The 22106-nt window shown below is 44.4% G+C and overlaps 2 protein-coding genes across 11 annotated transcripts in view; one reads left to right on the forward strand and one right to left on the reverse strand.

Annotated features, from left to right (window-relative positions):
* The first annotated feature begins 329 nt into the window (after nucleotides 1-329).
* LOC103645709 (glycogen synthase kinase-3 homolog MsK-3) lies at nucleotides 330-1991 on the forward strand. Its single transcript, XM_020544579.2, has 5 exons — nucleotides 330-489; nucleotides 586-678; nucleotides 900-959; nucleotides 1113-1190; nucleotides 1881-1991. The coding sequence occupies exons 1-5, from the start codon at nucleotides 379-381 to the stop codon at nucleotides 1989-1991; spliced, it is 453 nt and encodes a 150-aa protein (XP_020400168.1). The 5' UTR covers nucleotides 330-378.
* Nucleotides 1992-7183: 5192 nt separating this feature from the next.
* LOC103644246 (uncharacterized) overlaps nucleotides 7184-22106 on the reverse strand; it is a 49074-nt gene continuing 34151 nt past the window's right edge. For 6 of the 10 annotated variants that reach the window (XM_035964424.1, XM_008667447.3, XM_020547019.2 and 3 more), the window contains 8 exons: nucleotides 21547-22014; nucleotides 19833-19949; nucleotides 19292-19413; nucleotides 18455-19211; nucleotides 10518-10772; nucleotides 10243-10425; nucleotides 9822-10160; nucleotides 7186-9648 (listed from right to left, as the gene is read on the reverse strand). In XM_035964424.1, the coding sequence (XP_035820317.1) occupies nucleotides 8896-9648; nucleotides 9822-10160; nucleotides 10243-10425; nucleotides 10518-10772; nucleotides 18455-19211; nucleotides 19292-19413; nucleotides 19833-19949; nucleotides 21547-22014 (2994 nt within the window). In that variant the 3' untranslated portion in view covers nucleotides 7186-8895. Of the gene's footprint in view, nucleotides 9649-9821; nucleotides 10161-10242; nucleotides 10426-10517; nucleotides 10773-18454; nucleotides 19212-19291; nucleotides 19414-19832; nucleotides 19950-21546; nucleotides 22015-22106 lie in introns of all 10 variants that reach the window. The other 4 variants (XM_020547018.2, XM_008667446.3, XM_035964427.1 and 1 more) reach the window with 2 other exon arrangements.

Below are 22106 nucleotides of genomic sequence, written 5' to 3' on the forward strand. Positions count from 1 at the left end.
CATAGACCTTCAGGAAACAGCAGCGGACAAGGCACAATCACCGAGGAGCAGCAACGGGACGGTAGCCGGCAGGAGGTACTCCATGACGATGCGATGTGCTAACGATCGGGTATTGAGCGTGCCAAGCGGCGATGCGCGTGTCTAGGGCTCACACTCGTTTTCATGGGTTGGTAAGGTCGTCTAATTCAAAGGTGGTCGAGGGATTGGTTGGCGTCATCCTGGATTTGAGTCGCATTTTGCCGGAAGCTCTATCCTCTCTGTTTCTCTTCCTATCTAGTCTATGATTGATTCGACCTGTTTTTTGGGACAAGTTAGAGTAGTCTTCAGTCGATGGAGTTAATGCAAAGCTGAGTTGCTGCACGTTGGCTTTCTTCAGAGATGGCTTCAGCTGGTGTAGCCCCATCTAGGTACAAAAACAGCAGCAGCACTAGCATTGGTGCCGAGAAGTTGCAAGATCAGATGAACGAGCTAAAGATTAGAGATGATAAGGTGAAGATGCATTGATATCTTGTTTCGGGCTTACTGTAATTTCCTCAACATTATGTGGGACTGTGATGTAACCTTTGGTGGGAATGCCAAATGCAGGAAGTTGAAGTAACCATAATTAATGGGAAAGGGACTGAAACTGGGCACATAATTGTCACCACTACTGGTGGCAAGAATGGTCAACCAAAACAGGTGAGTGCTTTACTGCATTTGATCATGATTTATCAACTATTCTACATGTTTTTGTGCATGTCTAAATCTAATAATTGAGAGCCAAGACCATAATTTAATGTGCTATTTTTAGTGCATTTGATCATGTTTTTAGTCTGCAAACTTATAAGATTGTGGAGTTCTGATCAATTTTGTCAGGTTCTTTTTGTATGATAATGTGTATTTATTGGTTGCTTTTGCAGACAGTGAGCTACATGGCTGAGCGCATTGTAGGTCAAGGTTCTTTTGGGATTGTCTTCCAGGTTATTTGCAATAACTTGTGACTGACTTTGATATGTACTATTATGTAGCTGCCTGTGGTGTTGCTTTCCACGCGCTGCACATGTTTTAGATCTTCATATCTTGTGTGCTATAAATCACCTTTCTTAATCAGATGCCATTTCACCTGTTCATAGGCTAAGTGTTTGGAGACGGGTGAGACTGTTGCCATAAAGAAGGTTCTTCAGGATAAGCGTTACAAGAACCATGGGATTGTGATTAGTTACTTCATTGCAAAAAAATTTAGGAACAATATTAATGTGTGGTAAGTTTATTCACTTTTTATTTTAGCAGACATTATGACATTCCATTTGGAGACAAGAATATACAACAATTGTGAAGAAACAGTCCTTTAACAACAAGTTGCAATTAATATATTATGGTTTTTCTGCATGTACTCATTTGAAACAAGTACCAGTTCATTCCTGACAAGAATCTACAACAATTGTGAAGAAGCAGTCCTTTAACAACATGTTGCAATTATTATATTATGGTTTTTCTACATGTACTCATTCGAAACAAGTACCAGTTCATTCCTCAGCTAATCTTCTTGAACAACTTATTTGGTTACATCTTCAAGTACCCATTGCTTGAAGCTTCACATCGATGGAGCTCGCATCTTTCATGCGTCTGTGGTGAGTAGTATAGTACATGCATGTGTTGTACTGTGATTTTATTTTTATCTGCTTCTGATACTATCTGCAACAAAGTTAGTAAAACGACCAGTTAGACTGTATATTTCACTGTTCTGTCTTCGGAGATGAAAATTTTAAAGGGCTGACATCTGAATGATGAACCACAACCATATGTCTAAGCATGGAGCATACTAGCAGCTATTCTCACTTTTTAAACATCTGTCTAGAGCGTCCTAGCCTCTTATCAAAGCATCTTGTCCATTGTACCAGGCACTTGGAGTTCCTGTAGATAGACTCGTGAAAGCTGCTGATTCAGTTTTGGTATGTTTCGATTTGCTGGTCATTGTGCTCGATATACAGCCTGCATATGTTTGGCTGTAGCTAACATATGACTGGTGATTATTTTCTCTGGAACTAGGTATGCCTATCGAGCAGATTACAGTGGACTCAGCTTCGGTCGAGACCAATATGGTTAGCCTGCTGTACCATTTAATTGATCATCGTACTTTCCCACTGTTAACTGTAATTAGGGTCTTATATGCACATATCAACTTTTTGTGAGGTATTCTTTGAGGTCATGGATCCAAGAATATCACCTGACAAACTGTGTCAAGTCTTGGAACAACACAACGTGCTTGCAATGCCAGCCAATTTAACACATCATATCTCATTGTTCTAGTTGAGCATGATGATCTTGGTAGTTGTGTGAGTTTGCTATTTTTCATTAGTAGATCTGTGTACCTTATCCTTGCTATATTGTCCGTATATGCTGTGTGCACGAAAGTCTTGCATTGAAAATGTCATGTGCTACAATCGTTAGGACTATTAATAGATGTTGCTCTGTCTATCTATCCATTTACATCGCTGGAAATTACCATGCCCTTTCATAGTACGTCTGTGAAATGCTCACTGCTTTTCTATTGGTTTGTGTGCAGTTCAAGCTCTGCAAGGTGAGGTCTCCTACCTGAACACCTACGATGGCCGCACCATGCACTACCCCGACCCTCTCATCAAGGCCAACGACACCATCAAGATCGATCTAGAGACCAACAAGATCATGGACTTCATCAAGTTGTATTTGCCCTTTCATGGACTTCATCAAGTTATATACTTAGTTAGGCTCAATGTTAGCACAAACAGTTGATGAGCAAGTTTAAATTTAGAGTACACTTATGTATGAGTTATTTGACAATGCTTATTTATGAGATATTGAATGTTATTTATCTATATTATATTAATTATAGTGTTATTAAATATATGTATATGTATTTTTCTCTTTTAAATTATTATAATGTGGTAATTGAAGAATATACTGCCAAGTAAGTCGTTTCAAATCTTAATAAGACATTTCTCAAAACGTCTAATATCAGTCTCCTAAATAAGACGGTTTTTAAAACGTCCAATATCAGTCTTCTAAATAAGATGGTTTTTCTGTTGCGAGTGTCTATTATTATAGGATATTCTAGTCAGTTTGATAAATACTTTGTGACTTATAATGTTCGTATTTTTGACAGTTCTTTAGAAGAAGTGTCTTAAACAAAACCTAATGTAAGACGGTTTATTAGACAAAATGACTTAACAAATTCCTTTTTTAGACGATTATAAATTAAAAAATGTCTTATTTAATATCTTTTAAGACGGTTTATAACCATCTTAAAAACGGAACATCTTTTGCGACTCCATCAAATTTGGACACTTCATAAGCGTCTTAATAACTAAAAATTAACCATCTCATATAACACGATTTGTAGTAGTGGATAAGTAGACAGAAAAAGTTCATTGATCATGTGCAAATTCGTTTGACACTTTGACCATGAAAATAATTTGCACAATATAAAATATACTCCAAAAATCCAATATTCTGACTCCAACATGTAGTAATAATACATCACAATTATCAAGACACGCCAAAAGAATAAACCGTGCAAAGTCCAAAACAGATAAGAGTAGGACTTGGCGTGGTACATATATAATGTTAAAGTAAATAAATCATGAACAAATAAAAGAGAAAGTGTCAGGACAAAAAGAAAATACAGGATCTTACTGCTCTAGATCACCAATCATTGAGTAATGAAGGGCTAATTGCAGCCAACGTAACCTAGAGAATTTCAAATCCCATCCTGTCAATGCAATAAAATAAATTAGGGCACATGATGTTCTAAGAACCATGTTTGTCACACAGATTTAGTAGTGCCATTGTATTGTTCACTTAAATTAGACCCTGAAACTTGCATAACCATATCATTGATAAATGGTATAGATAAAAGCTATGACTAGATACACAGTAAAAGCTATGTATCTAAGAAAACCAAATCAACTTACAATTTGGAATGAAGGCAGAGGGAATAGTATTAAATACATTGGGAGAACATCCTTGCTTGTTGGATATCTCTCCAGAACAATAAAGAGCAAAGTTGCTAGGATCTTTTAAAAAATTATTCACTACTCATCAGGGTGTACCACTTGAAACACTAAATAATTCAAGCAAATGCTGGATAGCAGTCGCCAAGTATGACTATCATCATCCAGATGCAAAATCTTACAATTTATGCAAGTAACATACCATCGGTTAAGTCTCTATATATATGTACCCCTTCTCTATGCAATACATCAAGCACTTCACATTCTTAGGGTTTCTCCTCCCACCGCACAGCCGTCGGCAGCCACCTGCCAGTCCAGCCGCCAAGGCTAACGCGTCGCCCCCCCCCCTCGAAGGCTCCTCCATCGCTCCCGGGAGCGGCACCACTCCCACCCCTCTCCCCTAGGCAACCGCCACCTCTCTTCTCCTCCCCTCTCCCCCTCAATGCAGGGCAGCAGCAGCCTCTCCCTCCTCACGCCAACACCTCCTCTGCTCTCTTCCAACAGCCCCCATGTCCGACCTGCGCCCTCCTCTGCTCCCTCGTCATGGGCGAGCGTCGTCAGGATCTGAAGCCAGCCGAGCTCATCCCCTCTGCATTCCCACGCGCAAGAGCAGGGACCTCCCATGGCGCTGCTCTCTCCCCCGCCCCAGACCGCGCCGCCGCCGCCGGTCCTCATGTTGGTCGCCCTTTCCGGCGCCTCTCTGGCCGTGGGGGGCTCCTTCCCCTCGGCCGCTCTCGCCCCTGCGCGCCGTCCTCACCGGCGCCGGCACCTCTTCCCCGGCATGGCTGCCCTGCGCGCCTCTCCACTGCGCCGACATCTCCGCCCGTGCAGTCCCGCGCTGGCGGCCTCCTAACTGCCCGTGCTAACGCCCCCAGCAGCGCCTCCCACTTCGAGCCTCTCCCGTCGCCAGCGTCAAACTCCCTTGCAAGTCTGGCACAGACCCCTGCTCGGTTGGAACCGCCCTATCGCCCTCTCCCTTGTTCATTGTCGCCTTCGTTGGATCCGTCCCTGCCGCGACCTTCCCGGCCGGATTCATCGTTGTTGCGACCTTCCCGGCTAGATCCGTCCACCTTTTGGTCGGATCGCCGTCTTCATGGCTAGATCCGTCGATGTCGTGGCTTTCCCGATCGGATCCGCCGATACCCCTTCTTTTCTACCGCGAGCGCGGTTACCCTGAATGGCACAGACACGTGCGCTGTCGCCGGCCTCCCTGATGAGGCTCCTCGACGACCGATCGTGGAACGAAGCAAGAAGGCAACCGGTCGCACCACTGTTGGGCTACCGGCCCATTAGGGTTAGGGTTAAGTCTATGTATATGTACCCTTTCTCTATGCAATACATCAAGCACTTCACATCCTTACACTAGATATGCTGGTAGCTAAGCCTATATAGGGTTTTGTTTAGTTTTGCATTTTCTCCCTGGAGGACCAAGAGTTTGGCGTTGTATCATGTACATTTTGTTTTCCCTTTATACCTTATTAATATGATGATGGGAAGCTTTGTTTTAGTTTGAGAAAAATGCTAAAAATATCGTCACAATATGCCACTAAATAACTCCATAGCTATGTGTATATTGTGGATTCAAGAGTTATTCAGTAGCATATAAACATTTATCCAATAATTATACCACACCCCCAAAATGTAAAATTCATGAGAGAAACTTTCGAGGGAAATTGAGTATCAAGTCATGGTTGCTTCATAACTTACGTTAATTAGATACAATCAAATTAGTAATAAATACAGTGCACATAACCTTAACGAAAACAGATCCATTAGCAAAAAAGTCCAACGAAGTGGAAACAGGGCCATAGGATAAGGCAACTAAAATACTACAGTGAGACTCATCCATGTAACAGGGTGCCACACATACAAAAACAAAAGATATAGGCAACAAAAAGAAAACACACCATTCTCCCAACAGAGCCTGTCTGCTAGTGCGGGACCTTCCTACAACAAAGCTCTATCCAGGACTTATATTTGCCAGGTTTTCCATCTTGGAGGCTTAGTGTTTATGGCTGCATTGTAATAAGGCGGTTTTTTATGGCGTCAGGCCTTCCATTCCTAGAATAAAATCTGTTTTTCTGGATGAGTTTGAGTGTTGGAGGCTTGCCGGTGCTAGACATCTTGAGGCTTTGGGTCAAGGGTTCTATTGGGGGCTTAGTGAAGAGCAGTTGTGTGGGTGTGTGGCCTGCTGGCACTTGTGCTGCTGTTTCCATGCGCAGAAGGAAGCTGCATTCCTGTGCGTAGCAGGAATTAGTGGTCTTGTGTTTGGTCAGGATTTGGTGGTCTTGTGTTTGGCCTTATGTGCCATTGTACTTTAGTCCATTTTAGATTGTTTCTTCTCTTAATTTAATGATGCGTGGCTCTCCTGCGCGTTCACGAAAAAAAAAAGAGCATTGCATGTGCTACCAGCAGCAGGACCCATTTGCCAGAATTTGATAGCGTCACATTGAGATGAAAAGGATGATATAGAAACTGGAGGAAGGACCACAGAAAGGCCATACTGGGTAATTAAATACAAATATCCCTGGCAGGAGCAAACAACAGAATCTCAGACAAAAGCGGAATCCTTTTTAAATGGAAGCATTTCGTCCATAAAACCAATATCAATATCTCCTTTGCCAAGAAAAGATGAATACATAAGCAACTCGGAATGAAAAATTTTGACATGCTCGTTTCCATCCGCAATAGAACCTTTAAAAATTCTAGTTAGTCCAAGTGGAGACAGGCTAATTACACCCTGCTGTGATCTGCATGGAGGAAGAATTATCCTCCTAAAGAAACAAGAGGAATTTGTGCGACGATAACCTGCCCCAACTTTCATCTGCCCTGCAGTGACAAAGCCACTTGGCCAGCTGTCCACTTCATTTTCATCGCATCTATATTTTCTTCTTTCTCTAGGCCTGACAATAACATCGCTTTTCCCTGAGAACTCAGGAACCAATTTGGCTAGACTAAGGGGGTGTTTGGTTTCTAGGGACTAATGTTTAGTCACTTCATTTTATTCCTTTTTAGTATATAAATTGTTAAATATAGAAACTAAAATAAAATTTTAGTTTCTATATTTGGCAATTTTGGAACTAAAATGGAATAAAACATAGTGACTAAACATTAGTCCTTAGAAACCAAACACCCCCTAAGTGACCCTTGTTGTATGGACTGATTAGCACAAAATGATAGACTTCCTATCTCATGACCAGCAGCTTCCCAGATAGAAAAACAATCAGCAAACTGATTCATAACAGGCAGATCAAAGTTTTCGTGCACATTAGCTTTGAAGTTTAAGATGTCATCCGCATAGAACACATACACTACTCCAACCTCATCTACAACAGCAAGAAGATAAGAATATGATGCCAAAACTAACCGCTTAAACATTCTGCCAACAAAGTTCTCAACATGGATATTTCCCTCGTCCAAATTTGTCACAATGGACATAGAGCTCCTCAGAGGCATCTCCAGATCAGTTCTGCATTGTTGAAGAACACTGAATGACGTCACAAGACCACCAGTTTTCACGTTCCAAATGGCAACAAAACCTGCTGTATTAAGGCAGGCAAGAAACACATCTGATAACTGAAAATCAACCCATTTTGGACTTGGCGTAATACCATCAGATACATCCTGAAGGTCTGCCACAAAGTTCCACTGTATGCCCCAGTGGTTTAGCTCCAGAACAGTAACCAAAATACACTCCGCATTGGATGGATGGGCCTCACAACGTACTGATTCATTAGGAGTCAGAACTAAGCCGATCAAATAACATGACGAGCTAGACAAAACTTTTAGACACTCCCACTGACAACTGCACGATGCTCTAAGAAAACGTCGTGGTGATTCACTGTCAGTTTCCGCCATAGTCTTCAGAGAACATTTGCTATACCAATATTTCAAGAAAGAGAGAGTAATGTCATATATGCTAAAGGATACAACTTCTGCTGAATTAGGCAATAAAGATTTCATGGGCAATCTGGCTTGGTATTTTCCATTAGAAACAGACGCAGTGACTGTAGTTAGGAAAGAACAAAACCAATTTTCTGGACCTGACTCACCATCCTCCAACACTGAACATTCAGTAGGGCGCCACTCTTTCCACTCCCCATGCAACTCTTTAGCATCAGACATTGAATTAACTGTTAGTGTGCTTTTGCGAGAATGGCAGAATGCATGGACTGTGATAGAAGCATCACTTGATACCACTAGAATTTCATTAAAACTTGAGTCATCAAAAGCATCAGAACAGTATCCCCATGCTAAAGACTTCACTCGGGGAATAGTAGAAAACGTTTTGAAGACTGCCTGAGTACAGGTATCCGATAGAGCTCTGAGATTCAACTTGTGATGAGTTGATCTCAGCAGTTGCCAGGACAAGATCCCCTGGGTTGTAAAACCATGGTTAGAAAATAAGAACATTACCAGTAGAACAACAAACAAAGGCTATCTGCCGTCTGGTTAACGTCCATGTGCTTTGTATTTACGCTTTCGCTGGACTGGACACTCGACGTCTCGACGCATCTGCCGTCTGGTTGCAGACTTGCAGTCCAAATCACAGACAGCAAATCGACCTACATGACACTTGCAAAACCAAAAAAAAAAGAGGAAAACAAATACGGGGCGGATCTTCGTACATGCAAAACATACAATATATCATGGGTGCGAAAACACCTGCCGGATGAAGCTGCAAAAATCCCATTTCTGCCAGCTTTTCCGCTCAAAATGCTGCACATACAATCACAAAAGTCTTTCATGGCATCATCGATGAGAATCCATGTCCAAGACTGCAGCCAAGCTTGACTTTAAAGATGCTGAACCAAAGAAAGCTGATACATATAATATTTGCAAGATTCATCTGCCTTTCAATATATAGCCTAACTGCCAAGAATTAAGTTCTGAATCCAATGCACCAAAAAGAGAAGGGAAATATCTACATGAGAGGAAGGTATGCTCCACCATGTCCCTTCCTTAGGATCAGCGGGCCAGCATTGTCCGGGACTTTGTCCAAAACTCTATTGCAAATAACAAGGACGTCAATGAAGCCTGTCGCCAGAGTTGCCAACTGCAGCCTCAGCCTCATGTCCCTTGTTCTACGCAGCAGGCTCCTGAAGGATCTACCAAGATGTTTCACCCACTCTGCAGGCAAGCCTCCAGGTGAAAGCCAGACAGAGAAGTGTGACTGCTCCCCCCTGGCTGCAACCTCCGCCCTGTAAAACCTTGCAAGCTCGAGAAGCATTGGTGGCTGCAGGGGCAGCACTGAGACAAACTCAGCCACGAATTGCTCGATTAGATCCGGTTTTAGCATTTGATTCCAAAAGACTGGGGCCCATTCTATAGGTTGATTTATGTTGTATGCTTCAGCAACAATAAGAGCTTCCTGGAACCTAGATTGTTCCACAAAAATCCGCCGGGCATTGGTCTCAGAAAGACCAATCCACAAAAGATCTGGTATTCGGATCTGAAGTGACAGAAGAGAAGCACGGGCACAAGCACGATGTGTTCTTTGGCCAGCATCAATAGTTGAAAGAACCTCAGCTGTCTCTACAAGATGATGCATAGCGTCCAGAAGCTCATCATTTCGCCGTTCCTTATCATATCGTGATAACCAGCTGTTCATGTATTGCTCTGCACGTGATTCAAGGAGAGAAGCAGCTTCATGCTTCATGTCAAAGTGCTTGTATACCTGCATTGGACACAAACGTAGTAGAGTATAAGGAAAGAGAAGGTTTAGTGATAATGTCTTACGATTTAATATAGGATTAGATTCTGTTTAGCGATGTGCTAAACCTACTGTGGGTCGTCAGATAGTAAATAGATTTGTAGTAGTAACAAGAGGTGGGGAATAGGGAAAGAGACCATAGAGAGAGCGTCGTCATCATTCGGGATAAACTGTTTCAGTGATGTAATAACAGCCATCCTAAATCCTCGAACCGATGCAAGCGTCCCTGTGGCTGTGTCAGTGGCAGAATACTTTTGAAGCAGCAACTCCAATTGGCCATTCTCTACAAGGATTGAAAGAATGAAGCTCAAGGAATGGAAATTGCTCACTCCAGTGATCAAACGAGCTAAACAAGAAAAATCCTCCTCTAAAACATATGAGTCCACTCTATTTGCTGCAAATGTGACGAGAACATCCACTCCATCAAGACAAGAAGATGACATGTAGAAGTGGTGCGACAATATTAGGAGTTCAACCTGCAATGACATTTCAAAAACAAGTTAAAGAGGCAGGAAAAAATGTTGACAAGCAAAACATGGGATCAGAAGATACACAAACCTCACAAGCATGTGGTACTTCATGTCCAGTCATTACCAAACGCATCAAAGCATGGCCAATTTCTGATTCTGATGGACATAGTTTTGCCCACTTTAAGAAGTCACTTGATCTCCACAATAGAGGTGCAGGACCCTCTTCCTTTTGGGAATCCAAATAGCCTCCACGATGTGCGGCCAAAAGCCCCTATCAAGGATTGAAAGCATATCATGGAACAGCAGTAGCACTGCAATATCACATACCCAAGTGTACTGTAAAAACCTGAGCAATGAACAGACCTTTAGGAACGAATCAGCTAGAATTCTTGCAATGCTAGATGCAGGCATGATGTGTGTCTCCACTAGAAATTTCGCTTCATCAAAAGAATCCTGAGCTTTCAGGGAAAGCAACTGTAGAAGTTCAATTGGTTGTTTCTCAAATGCTTCGGAAAATGGGAGTCCCAATAATCTAGCAGTTCGAACAACTCCTATTATTCTCCTAATAAGAGCTCGCCCACGACCCTCACCACATTTCGCAGCTAGTATCTCCATAACCTGAGATAAAACATCATTATGATTTCTGGATCACAGACTTATTAACAACATTTTAACATACAAGGAGTAGATAACCATGAGCCTGCCTACTCGCCCTCTCCCTCCCCCTCCACCTGGCGCTCAAAGCCCCCAGAACCTCACGCCGAAGTCTACTCCAGGCCCAGCGGCCACAGTCCTCCCCTCCCCAGCGCCGGGCTCATCCTCCCCTGGTTCTTTTCCCGCTGGCCGCTCCAAGGCCCAGCGTTGGTGGGATGACGATGGGGGCTGCTTGGGGCTGCACCCTTCGTATAAGGATGTGTTGATCTCCTGCAGCCCTCCTGCCCATCACCCCTCTGCTGATGTCGATGGAGATGGCTGGGTGACGATCGTGGATCGCCGTTCTCGCTGGCGCCGTTCCCGCCTTCAAAGCCACCTCCCAAGCCCTTTCCACCCAACTTGAGTGGGAAGTGTTTCACCTGTCTCTCTCCCTCTCATCACGAGGTTGGGCGTCGTAGTCCGGTGCGGACCTTAGTGTTTCAGGCTGCCGGGGCACGCACCGTCCTTGGCGGACCTTAGTGTGGCGCCCTATCGCCCGCACGCCGTTCGCTATGGAGGTCTCTGCCCGCAAGGATGGCCATCATGAAGATGGTGGTGAAGGCGCAGGCTTCAGGGGTGGCGGTCATCGTCGTCGCACTCGACGGGGTCAAAGAAGGCAGAGGCCCAGAGACCGTTTGGATGTTAATGATCGGATTGATCCTGCGGGATTCCGCCGGTAGTTGATGGCAGTCCTTCTATGAACCCCGCCTAGCCTCTTCACTTCATCAAGCGTTCCAGAAGGATCTCCCAAGCTGGATACGATCTCTGGCGTGCCCTGATCATCATTGTGGTGGGTCGGGATGGTTTTGGCTGCGCCGAGGTCTTTGCTGCGCTCATCTCGAGGTTCGATCTTGAGATTGATGTGCTTGGCCTTCGTCGTGCCGCGCCGAACACCTTCATCGCTCTTCTACCAACATGGAGTTGGCTGATCGTGTTTCCACTCAAGCCAGGCAGCGATCATTTGCTGTGCATCCCAGCGCAGAGGTCCCCGAAGAAGAAGAGCGGTCCGGTGCAGACTTCGCGGCCTGGCCTGACGGTCTCTCAGGAAGCATGCGGAGATGATTGGATAGTGGTGGAATCCAGGCGTTCGAAGAGGCAGCGCTTGAAGTTGGAACGTCAGAGAGCTGTGTCGTTGGACCTCGTCGGGCGTTGCTTTAACTGCCTCGCCCAGGGGCACTTCGCCTTCCAGTGTTTGAAGAGGACCAGATGCTTCCGCTGTCGTGAGCTTGGGCATCGTTCCTACAAGTGTGTGAGGGCCAAAGCTCCTGTCTGGCAGAGAATTTCTACCGCTGGGTCGTCGTCGGGGTGCGGTGATCTTTCTCGACCTGAGTCTCAGGGCTCGGTCTGGAGGAGGATCAGCCCGTCATCGGACGCCTCGGCCAGTGCTCGCTGTGGGGGCGGTATTCCTCGACCTGAGGCAAGAGCTTCGGTCTGGAGGAGAATCACCCCACCGGCCTTTCGTCCGGAGTTGAAACTGTTGCCGTCGACCAAGTCTTCTAGGCAGATGTGGAAGCGTATCACTCATCGGCCTTCCTCCGGGGTGGACGCGTCTGGGGATAGTCCTTCACATGCTAGTGGGAAGGAGGCTGCTGGTTGCATCTCCAGTGCTCCCCTGCCGGTTGGCGTTGGCGTCCGCCCCAAGAGAAAGAGGGTTAGGAAGCGACGTTCTAGAGCAAATCCTTCAGGTGCCCCACCTCCATATTCCTCGGATCGTCCAGTCTGCATGGCGGCCACTGCTGCTTTGGTAGCCCCAGTGCACCACGTTCCTCCGTGTATCTTGGGATGGAGCCACCATATGACGAGAGCAGATGATGATCTTCAATACGCGGTAATGGTGACTGCGATCAGCGATCGGTCTTCGGTCCGGGTTTCGGAGATAGTTGATCTACTTGCCCCAAGGCTGGAAATGGAAGCTAGTTCTCTGGTGTTGCGACGGGTTTCAGCGTCAAATTATCTTCTTGTCCTCCCATGTCGTGACAAGGTAGAGGAGTTGGCTGGTAGATGGGCCACTCTCAGAGCTGGGTCTTTTTCTGTGGTTTGTAAGAAATGGTCCCGTCTCATGGAGTCCAGGGGCGCCTTACTCCCGGTGTTGATCAATGTTGAGCTCCAGGGAATTCCTATACATGCTTGGGAGACAAGCACCGTGGATCATTTGCTAAACCCTTTTGCTTGGATACATCAAGTGCACCCCGATACTTTGAATCTGAAGAATGTGGCTGTTTTCCGCTGCTCCGCGTGGTGCTTGGACCCTTCTGTTATTCCTCCTTCTAAAGAGCTTTGGATTGTAGAACCTCCTTTTGCTGTTGAGGGTGATCCTGTAGGAAAACGAGTGTTGGTTTACTCTGTGAATATTGCGGTTTCGATCACCCTCCGGCAGGATGGCTCCGGTCCAGTTCTTCGTTCTGAGGATGCTGATGATGAGGATCACTCTCCTCGTAGAACGGTAGAAGGCGTCTCATCTTGCCTTCCCATGAGTTTGTTCAGGGGCATCATGATAGGCGTCAGAGATCGGAGCGTCGTTCAGTTCACGACCGGATAGGTCCAAGAGTAAGTAATGGGGGTCAGTCGAACGATTGTTCTGAAGGTTGGAAGAATGATTCTCAGGTCTTAGCTGATGAGGTTGAGCTGGTGGAATTCAGCAACGTGGAGATCAGTGAAGTTGATGTCCAGATCCAAAATCTCAGTCCTGTGGCTGCTTCCCTCGTTGTCTCTGACCCGCTGTTATCAACAGTGGTCCTCCATCATGATGTCCATCAACAAGATCCGATTTGTAGCAGGTCTGTCGAGCCCCTTCCTCTGCAACGTCTTTGCTCCAGCTTGCAAGGGGGTGGACAGTTTTCTGTGCATGAGTGCCCTGGCAGTGGGCAGATGATCGGGTGTCCCGTGGATGTCTGTCAGAGTGGAAGTCGGCAGGGGGATGGGCAGTTTTCTGTGCTTATTTGTCCTGGCAATGGGCAGATGAACGAGTGTCATGAGGATCACAATCAGATTGGAAGTCAACAGGAATTTGTTTTAGCTGGAGATTTGGGCTTTGTGGCTGCCTGCGAGGTCTTGCCTCCCATGGAGTCTCCTGTGGCTGCCACCTCCCCTCCTTTGCTCCTCCGCCCAAAGCCTATTCAAGTTTACTTTCGGCGACGTCGAGGAGCGAGGAGGGTTGAGCAAACAGCCTTAGGGAGCTCTCCGTCTCAACCACCGGCTTCTGTTGTTGATGTTTCAACCTCAAGGGTGTCCGAGTTCTTGTCCAGTATTACCAAAGAGATCCCTGCCACCAACCCCCCTAGAAAGAAGAAACTGCCTGGGGGCAGGTGGCTACTCCTAGGCACAGCAGGCGTGTGGCTGGCGTCGGGGTCGAGTGTCACCAACGCCTATCTTCCATCAAGAAAAGCAAGAAGACCATTATGAAGACATTAGGAGTGATCCGTGATGGGGATTCTCTGAGTCAAGAGGCGCTGGATGAATATAGTCGCATTTTCAGCAAATCTCTTTCCCAGGTGCAGATCCAAGCTCTTGCCTCTCTTTTCGGTTGGTCTCTACCAGAAGAGATGATGGTAGGGGAGGTGTCTACCTTTTGAGGAAGGTTCTCTTCCTTGGGTTGCGGGTTTGTTGGTCGTCTTAAGCTAGTGTTTTATGGACCCTTCAAAAATTCTCACTTGGAATGTAAGGGGGCTTAATGCCTCGGCTCGCCAAGATGTTGTAAGGGCTGAGGTCGTCTCCTCTGGAGTGGATGTGGTTTGTTTACAGGAAACTAAAATGCAGGATATTTCTCGTTTTTTGGTTATTCTGATGCTTGGACCAGATTTTGCCAACTTTGTCTTTCGCCCATCTATTGGTGCTAGTGGTGGCATTTTGGTTGCTTGGAAAGATCATATAAATTGGTCTGGTGTTTCTAGAGTGGATGATCATTCAGTGTCAATTCTTTTTCATCCTGTTGATGATGTTGAGTGGTGGCTGACTTGTGTGTATGGTCCCCAGTCCAACCATGACAAAATTGCCTTCCTTCAAGAATTGAGAGATATTCGTGCTTCCTGTTCTGGCCCTTGGTTGGTCCTTGGGGATTTTAATTTAATTTATAAAGATGAGGATAAAAATAACTCAAATCCGGATAGGTCAATGATGCATAGTTTCCGGAGATGGATTGATGACTTGGCTCTTAAGGAGTTGCCTTTGGTTGGGCGTAAGTACATCTGGTCGAATGGGCAGCATAATCCAACTCTTGTCAAATTGGACCGTGTTTTCTGCTCCTTGGATTGGGATGATCAGTTCCCTTGGGCCCTGTTGCAAAGTTCGGCCTCATTCGATTCAGACCATTGCCCGCTTCTTCTGGGGCTTAAGGATATTGTGCATGGAAAGCCACGGTTTCATTTTGAAGCTTTTTGGACAAGATGGAAGGGTTTCTGGTAGCTGTTGAAGAAGCCTAGGCTGCTGCCCCTGCTAGTCACTGTCCGTTGCTCACTCTTTCCATGAAGCTCAAGGCCACGGCTAAAGCTCTTCAAGGTTGGGGTGAGAAAAAGGTTGGTCATATTAGATCACAGCTTGGTCTTGCCAGGGAGCTGCTCCACCAGTTCGACATAGCTCAGGACAGTAGAAGTCTTTCTCCTGAAGAATTTTGGTTGCGTAATAGTCTAAAGCAGCACAGTCTTGCTCTTGCGTCTTTATGGTGTTCCTTGGTCCGGTTGAGATCTCGGATCTGTTGGCTGAAGGATGGGGATGCGAATACTGCTTTATTTCACTCTCATGCGAGGTATCGCAAAGCTAAGAGTTTCATCCCTAGAATTGTTTCAGAGGATGAAAAGGTTTTCACTGCCCAGGAGGAGAAGGCGGACTTGTTCACTGATTTCTATATGAATCTGCTTGGTTCTGCAATTAATAGGGGGGCTGCGGTTGATTTGGAACAGCTTGGAGTTCCCACTTTTGATCTAGAAGCTCTTGACAGCCCTTTCTCGGCGGATGAGGTATGGAATACAATCATTAGTCTTCCTAATGACAAGGCGCCAGGGCCAGACGGGTTCACAGGTCGTTTTTACAAGGTCTGTTGGTCCATCATCAAGATTGATGTCATGGCTGCAATTTCCTGTGTTTGGGCTAGAAAGTTTGCCAACATGAATTGTCTGAACTCTGCTTACATCACTCTCATTCCAAAATTGGAAGGGGCCGACAAGGTCAAGGATTTTAGACCTATCAGCCTTATTCATAGTTTTGCAAAGCTGGTGTCTAAGCTTATGGCTAATAGATTGGCTGGTCAGTTGCAGCATCTTGTCTCGCCTAATCAATCTGCTTTCATCAAGAAAAGGTTTATTCAAGATAATTTTATGCTGGTACAACATACTGCTCGTTTTTTGCAGCAGCAAAAACAGCCCCGTATCATGATCAAACTGGACATTTCTAAGGCTTTTGATAGTGTTTCCTGGGCATTTTTAATTGAAGTTCTCATTAGGCTGGGTTTTGGACAGATTTGGTGCAACGTCGTTTGCGGCTTGTTGTCTTCTTCCTCAACTCAGATTTTGCTTAACGGATGCCCGGGAGAAGTCATATATCATCGGCGGGGTCTGCGTCAAGGGGACCCATTGTCTCCTATGCTCTTTGTCTTGGTTATGGATGTCCTTAATATTATGGTGCAGCGTGCCTCTGCGGAAGGGGTTCTCCAGCCCCTTTCTTGGAGATTCCTTCACCACCGGATTTCTTTATACGCGGATGATGTGGTTGTTTTCCTTCGGCCGGATGTGGTTGATATTGAGGCATTTAAGGGAATTCTACATCTTTTTGGTGAAGCCTCTGGGCGAAGACCAACATTCAGAAGAGTAATGTTTTCCCAATTCAATGTGATGAGGAAGATCTGGCTTCAGTGCAGGCATCTTTACCTTACCAGCTGTCTAATTTCCCATGCAAATATCTTGGGCTTCCGTTATCCTTAAAACGTCTGTCTAGGCCGCAATTGCAATCTATCATTGATCGTATTGCGGTCATGCTTCCAGGATGGAAGGCGGAGCTTATGTCCAAGGCTGGTCGGGCTGTTACATTCAGTCGGTTATGACTTCCAGATTTGTGTATTTGGCTATGGCCCTGGATCTCCCTGCTTGGGCGATCAAGGCAATTGACAGATTAAGGAGAGCTTTCCTTTGGAAAGGTGGGAAAGTAATCAAGGGAGGACATTGTTCTTTGGCTTGGAGTAAAGTCACTCGTCCTAAAGAATTGGGTGGTCTTGGTCTTTTTGATTTAAAATTGTTTGGTTGGGCTCTTAGAGTCAGGTGGCTTTGGTTGCAGAAATCAGATCCTGGGAGGTCGTGGGCTGTTTTTCCGCTTCATTTCACAAAGGATGTGGTTTGCCTATTCAATTCTGCTGTGTATACTGAGATTGGAAATGGTTTAAACACACTCTTTTGGACTGATAAATGGCTGCATGGGCACTGCATCCAAGAGCTTGCCCCTGCAGTGTTTGCCTCTACTCCTAGGAAGGTTACCAAAAGTAGATTGGTTAAGGATGCCTTGACTAATTTGAGTTGGGTTCATGATGTTCAGGGAGCTCTTTCCTATGCTTTCTAGGTGCAGTTTTTGGATTTGGCTGAGATCCTGGAAGGTACCTTGCTGCAGCCCAATGTGCAAGATCGTCATGTTTGGAGGTTTTCTAGTTCCGGTGATTATTCTTCAAAATCCGCTTACACTGCTATGTTCCATGGCTCGGTGTTTTTCAAGCAGGCTGATCGAATTTGGAAGACATGGGCCCCTAGCAAATGTCGGTTTTTTCTATGGCTTGTGGCTCACAACAAATGTTGGACAGCAGATAGATTGGCTAAAAGAGGATTGACTCAGTCACTTCTTTGCCCGCTCTGTGATCAACATGATGAGACTATCAACCATCTGCTGGTGGGCTGCTCCTTTGCGCGTCATTTCTGGTTTGAGTTGCTCAGTCCTTTTGGTTTGCAGGACTTCCTTCCAGGACAGGATATAGATGATTTTGATCACTGGTGGTGTTTCAATAGTGCTCGGCTGGATGGGCTGAGTAAGAAGGGCTTTGACTCCTTGGTCGCTTTAGGCGCTTGGATGTTGTGGAAGCATAGAAATGGTGTTGTCTTCAATGGTTCCCATCCAAACTTGGTGGTGGTCGTTCGGCTGGCCAGGGAGGAAGCTTTCTTGTGGTCTTTGGCTAGGGCTAAGGGTTTTTCTTACCTCCTAGCTCAAAGTTGGGTGGTTTAGTTTTCTGTTTTAGTGTTGGGGTGTCTGTCAGCTGACAAACGCTCTGTCCCTGCCCCTGCTCCAGATGTTGTTTCTAGCTGGGTGGGGTTCGGTGTGTGTGTGGGTGTTTGTGTGTGTTGTGTGTTTGTGTGTGTGTTGTACTGTCTGTTCGGGATCTTTTTCCCCTTTTCTTCTTAATATAGTGACGCGCAGCTCTCCTGCGTGTTCGAGAAAAAAAGATTGGTTAGAACTGTTAGATATCAGTTATCGATCCCAAGGTTAGTAACAGAAATAACCCGCACTACCCTGGAAATAGTGGCAAAAGCAGCAACTCCATTATTTTGGTGTGACTACTCATGTAAAAATGGAAGCTTCCAGATGCTCACTGGTTCCTAATAGAATCATATCACAAAATTAATGAGACAAAATAACCAGACCTGTGATGGGCTAATCATATCGCAGCTATTTGCTACTCTCAGTGACTGAAGTATCCGAAGAGCCTGTGTGTCAAAGCATGACAAATTGATCTCTCCATTACTGCTGTTTTTGGCAATTCTTAAAGCAACATCAACAAGGACAAGTTCTTCAGGAATATATGATGGAGACAGCTTTTGTTGGAGTTGCTTAGCAGCAGTTATTTGCCCAAATTCCAGTAAAGAGAGCACAGCCTTCTCCATATCTACAGGCCTAACATTTTGTTCCCAACCAGATAAAGATGCTTCCATCTTTACAAATTCCTCTTCAGAGAGCAAATTTCTAGCTTGTTCACCAATCTTTGAACTATGTAAAGTGTTAGAATTGTTATCCAGCTCATTAGCTCTACTTTCAATATTGTCATTGACACCTCGTTTAAGTGGTGAATTTGTTTTCATCCTTCGCTTTGCTCGCGTGTTATTTATTGTTGTTGAAGATGCTTCACTGTTAGACTCAAAGAGTTGCACATGTTGGTATGATAAACTGTCCCGTGTGCTATTCCTTTCTGTAATTTTCATGTGCGGCAAGCTCATGTTACTGTCTATTTTTGTGATGATATCAGCAGTATGTTCTATAATACTGCTACTGTTTCCAACAGCTTTGTTATGAGCAACAGCAGAAGTGGCAAATTCACCATCAACCTTGGATTGACTCTCTGACTCAACAGCCAGGAGCCACACCCTAGTCTCAATTTCCCGCAAAAGATGAAGAGGATAGACCCTGCAAAACGGAAGTGCTAATCGGCAAGGAGAAGATAAGATTGAGCACAATGTGAACATAAATAAAAAGATTAAGCTTACGGAGAGGATTTAGTCATAGTTCCACTTAGCCATTGTAAAGAGAGCAATAATATTTCATGAAGCTCTTGTGCTGGTATCTCTTTTCCTACTGCTTCGGCATGCTTAAGGAAAAATAATCCAGCCTGCATGTACAGAAAATGAATATAAAACTTAGTGATCTCCATTTCATAATACAAGGCGTTTAGGATTTGAGACAGTTTTTTTACTAGGCATACTACATTCTTCAAGCATGCATCTATGAGTGTTCCTAATGTGCTCTTATTAATTGGTTAGCTTTCAATAGAACTGAAAAGGTGCCTCCAATAAAGTGGTCAAACATAGAATGTAAGAAAGATGTTCTCAACAAATGCAGCAGCTAGATGGCATTGATCATTTCATGGTTGTTTCTTAGGTAGAAAGCGGAACTCTATTCTCGTCTTTTCTCACTGCTACCTACTGAGTCTTAATGCCTCCTTGATATATGTGCATAGAACTAGGACACCTTGCATTCAAATGGAGGGAGTACAGCTTTTCTGTGCATTTTACTTATCGAAAAGAATACCTTTAAAGGAGGGAAAGAATATCTCATAAAGAGAGATTGACAGTGACCCCACAAGGCTGCACGTTCTTGTGGGATATCCCAAAGAAACTCCTTCCATTCAGCAACCATGGCTTCTGCCTACACATGTCCCGCAGCTGGATGTCAGCATAACATAAGGCCATACAAAGAATACCAAAATGCAGTGATGAATGCTAATTATGTAATCCAAAATTGGTCTGTGGTGATTAAAAAGATGGTTTGGTGGTAATAGATCGCGATTCAAATGCTTCTTCACAAAATGTTAGGACCCTAAATAAATTTTAGTTCAAAAATGAATAGAAATAGAGCCCGATCCTTAAATCTTATAGTGTAAAATTTAGAGCCCATTGTCACCCTTATATGTTGAAGTGTATAAGTGGACTAGCTACCTTCTCCTATTAGCTTAAGCTTTTAGGTTGAACTGGTTAGTGCGTCCATTCTAACATTGTATCTAAGCCAGAGGTCTCGAGTTCGAATCCTGGCAGAGGCTTTATTTGTGCCTCCACCCATTTATTTCCACGTTTGCGTCTTTCTCTCTGGCTGCGCGTGAGTGAGGATGTTGAAGTGTATAAGTGGAATGACTACCTTCTCCCATCAGCTTAAACTTTTGGGTTGGTTAGTGCGTCCATTCTAACACTATATACAGATGATACATCACTCCATAGCTGCACATGATTCACCTGAGTACCTGACTCACCGTAAAATCCCTATTGTACACCAATGGCAATGTAGTATAGTGATCATGGTTGGTTGTGCTTCTTTTTTTTCCATTATTGTGCATGTAGAACTCATGTCAAGACAAAAATGGAATATCTATTTTTTGTTCAACGAATAGTTTAAATATCAGGTGCACAAGTATATTGGTGCACATACGCACAAACTAATCTCACCCATCAGATTGAATATGAACCAGGTGGGAAGTGGGAATCCCTTAATGCTGTTTTCACCTTTTTTTCTTGAAAATGCCTTTTTCACCTTTTAATTGGACCAAATCTGATTGGGCATAAATCTGTTTTCACCTTTTTTTTCTTGAACTCAGGTCATTCAGATTGCATCTGTGGGATGAGATTTGAGTTTGTGCATATGTGCACCATTGTGCTCTTGTTTACATGATGCTTTCCCAAATAGTTAGTGTTGTTGATAATTTCTATATATCCAACAAATTTTTGTTTCACAAATTGCCAGCCAGGGCGGCAACAGTGCTGCCAGTGGATGGCCATAGAACCGAGGAAGCAGAATGTGTGTGATGAAAACAGTGGGCGAGCATGCAGCAGGGGAGGGCAGCAGCATGTTTGTCATCCTGATGGATCTTCATGTTCATTTGTGGATGTTTTTAGAAAATTTACACATTGAACTAATTTATCGCATGAAGAGCAATTATGATGTCGCACGAGTCCCTTCATGAAAAGAATGCAATTCTAGCTTTGTCCTAACATAAAATTGCATTTTTTTAGGACAGAGGTAGTACAATTTACCTCAGACAGCAAACATGTGATGGTTTGGGTATGCTACCAAGCTGCACATCATTGACGAATGGTACTAAAATTCAAGCACTAATGATAATAATGAAACCCATATATATGGTAAGAGAAGATGTGTCAAAAAAAATGTGATCAGATATACAAGTTAAAACTCGGAATTTCATTTGTATAGATATCGATGGACTATACAGAAATTAAGGTGTGAAACCACATACCTGTGATTCAGTGACATGATCAAGAGTAGATTCCCAAGCTATGCCACTTGACTCCAGATGTCTTGCCCAAGTTCGAGCTTGCTCCCATTGACCGTCCTTTTCTAATGATGTTAAAAGAGAAGCATCATCCATCAAATCATTCCAGTTGTACACATCAGTATCTTTACACAAAGATGGTTCAGACAGATTAATCTTCCAATATCTTCGGCTAAAGTAAGATGATGAAGTGCCACCATCAGCAAAATCCACTGCTGAAAGAAGCTGCAGTAGACACCTCTTCTCATAAATTGATGAACAGTTTGAAAGGACAGCATCTGCAGCTTTTACAGCTGTAGTGGCCACCCATTCTGCTATTACTGACACTTCTTTGGAAGAGTTTAGTTGAGTATGAGAGGCTTCATCTTTTATTCTTGCTGAAAAGGATGCCAAACGTGCAGAAGCCTCGGGAAGACGCATTTGAGAAAATGCCTTTCAAGGATACAAAGAGTTACTCAAATCAGTTCAATATCATTTGCAAAATAAATTTTGATGCAATGACAATCAGTTCTCCTGCATGTTCA

Source organism: Zea mays, chromosome 1 (genome assembly GCF_902167145.1).
Source record: "Zea mays cultivar B73 chromosome 1, Zm-B73-REFERENCE-NAM-5.0, whole genome shotgun sequence".
Taxonomy (NCBI): Eukaryota; Viridiplantae; Streptophyta; class Magnoliopsida; order Poales; family Poaceae; genus Zea; species Zea mays.

Bases quoted from the DNA above. Each gene is read 5' to 3' on its own strand.
- LOC103645709 (XM_020544579.2), top strand. From the start codon at position 379: ATGGCTTCAGCTGGTGTAGCCCCATCTAGGTACAAAAACAGCAGCAGC. The intron at 960-1,112 runs GTTATTTGCAAT...ACCTGTTCATAG, and splicing joins CTTTTGGGATTGTCTTCCAG to GCTAAGTGTTTGGAGACGGG. The intron at 1,191-1,880 runs GTGATTAGTTAC...CCATTGTACCAG, and splicing joins GTTACAAGAACCATGGGATT to GCACTTGGAGTTCCTGTAGA.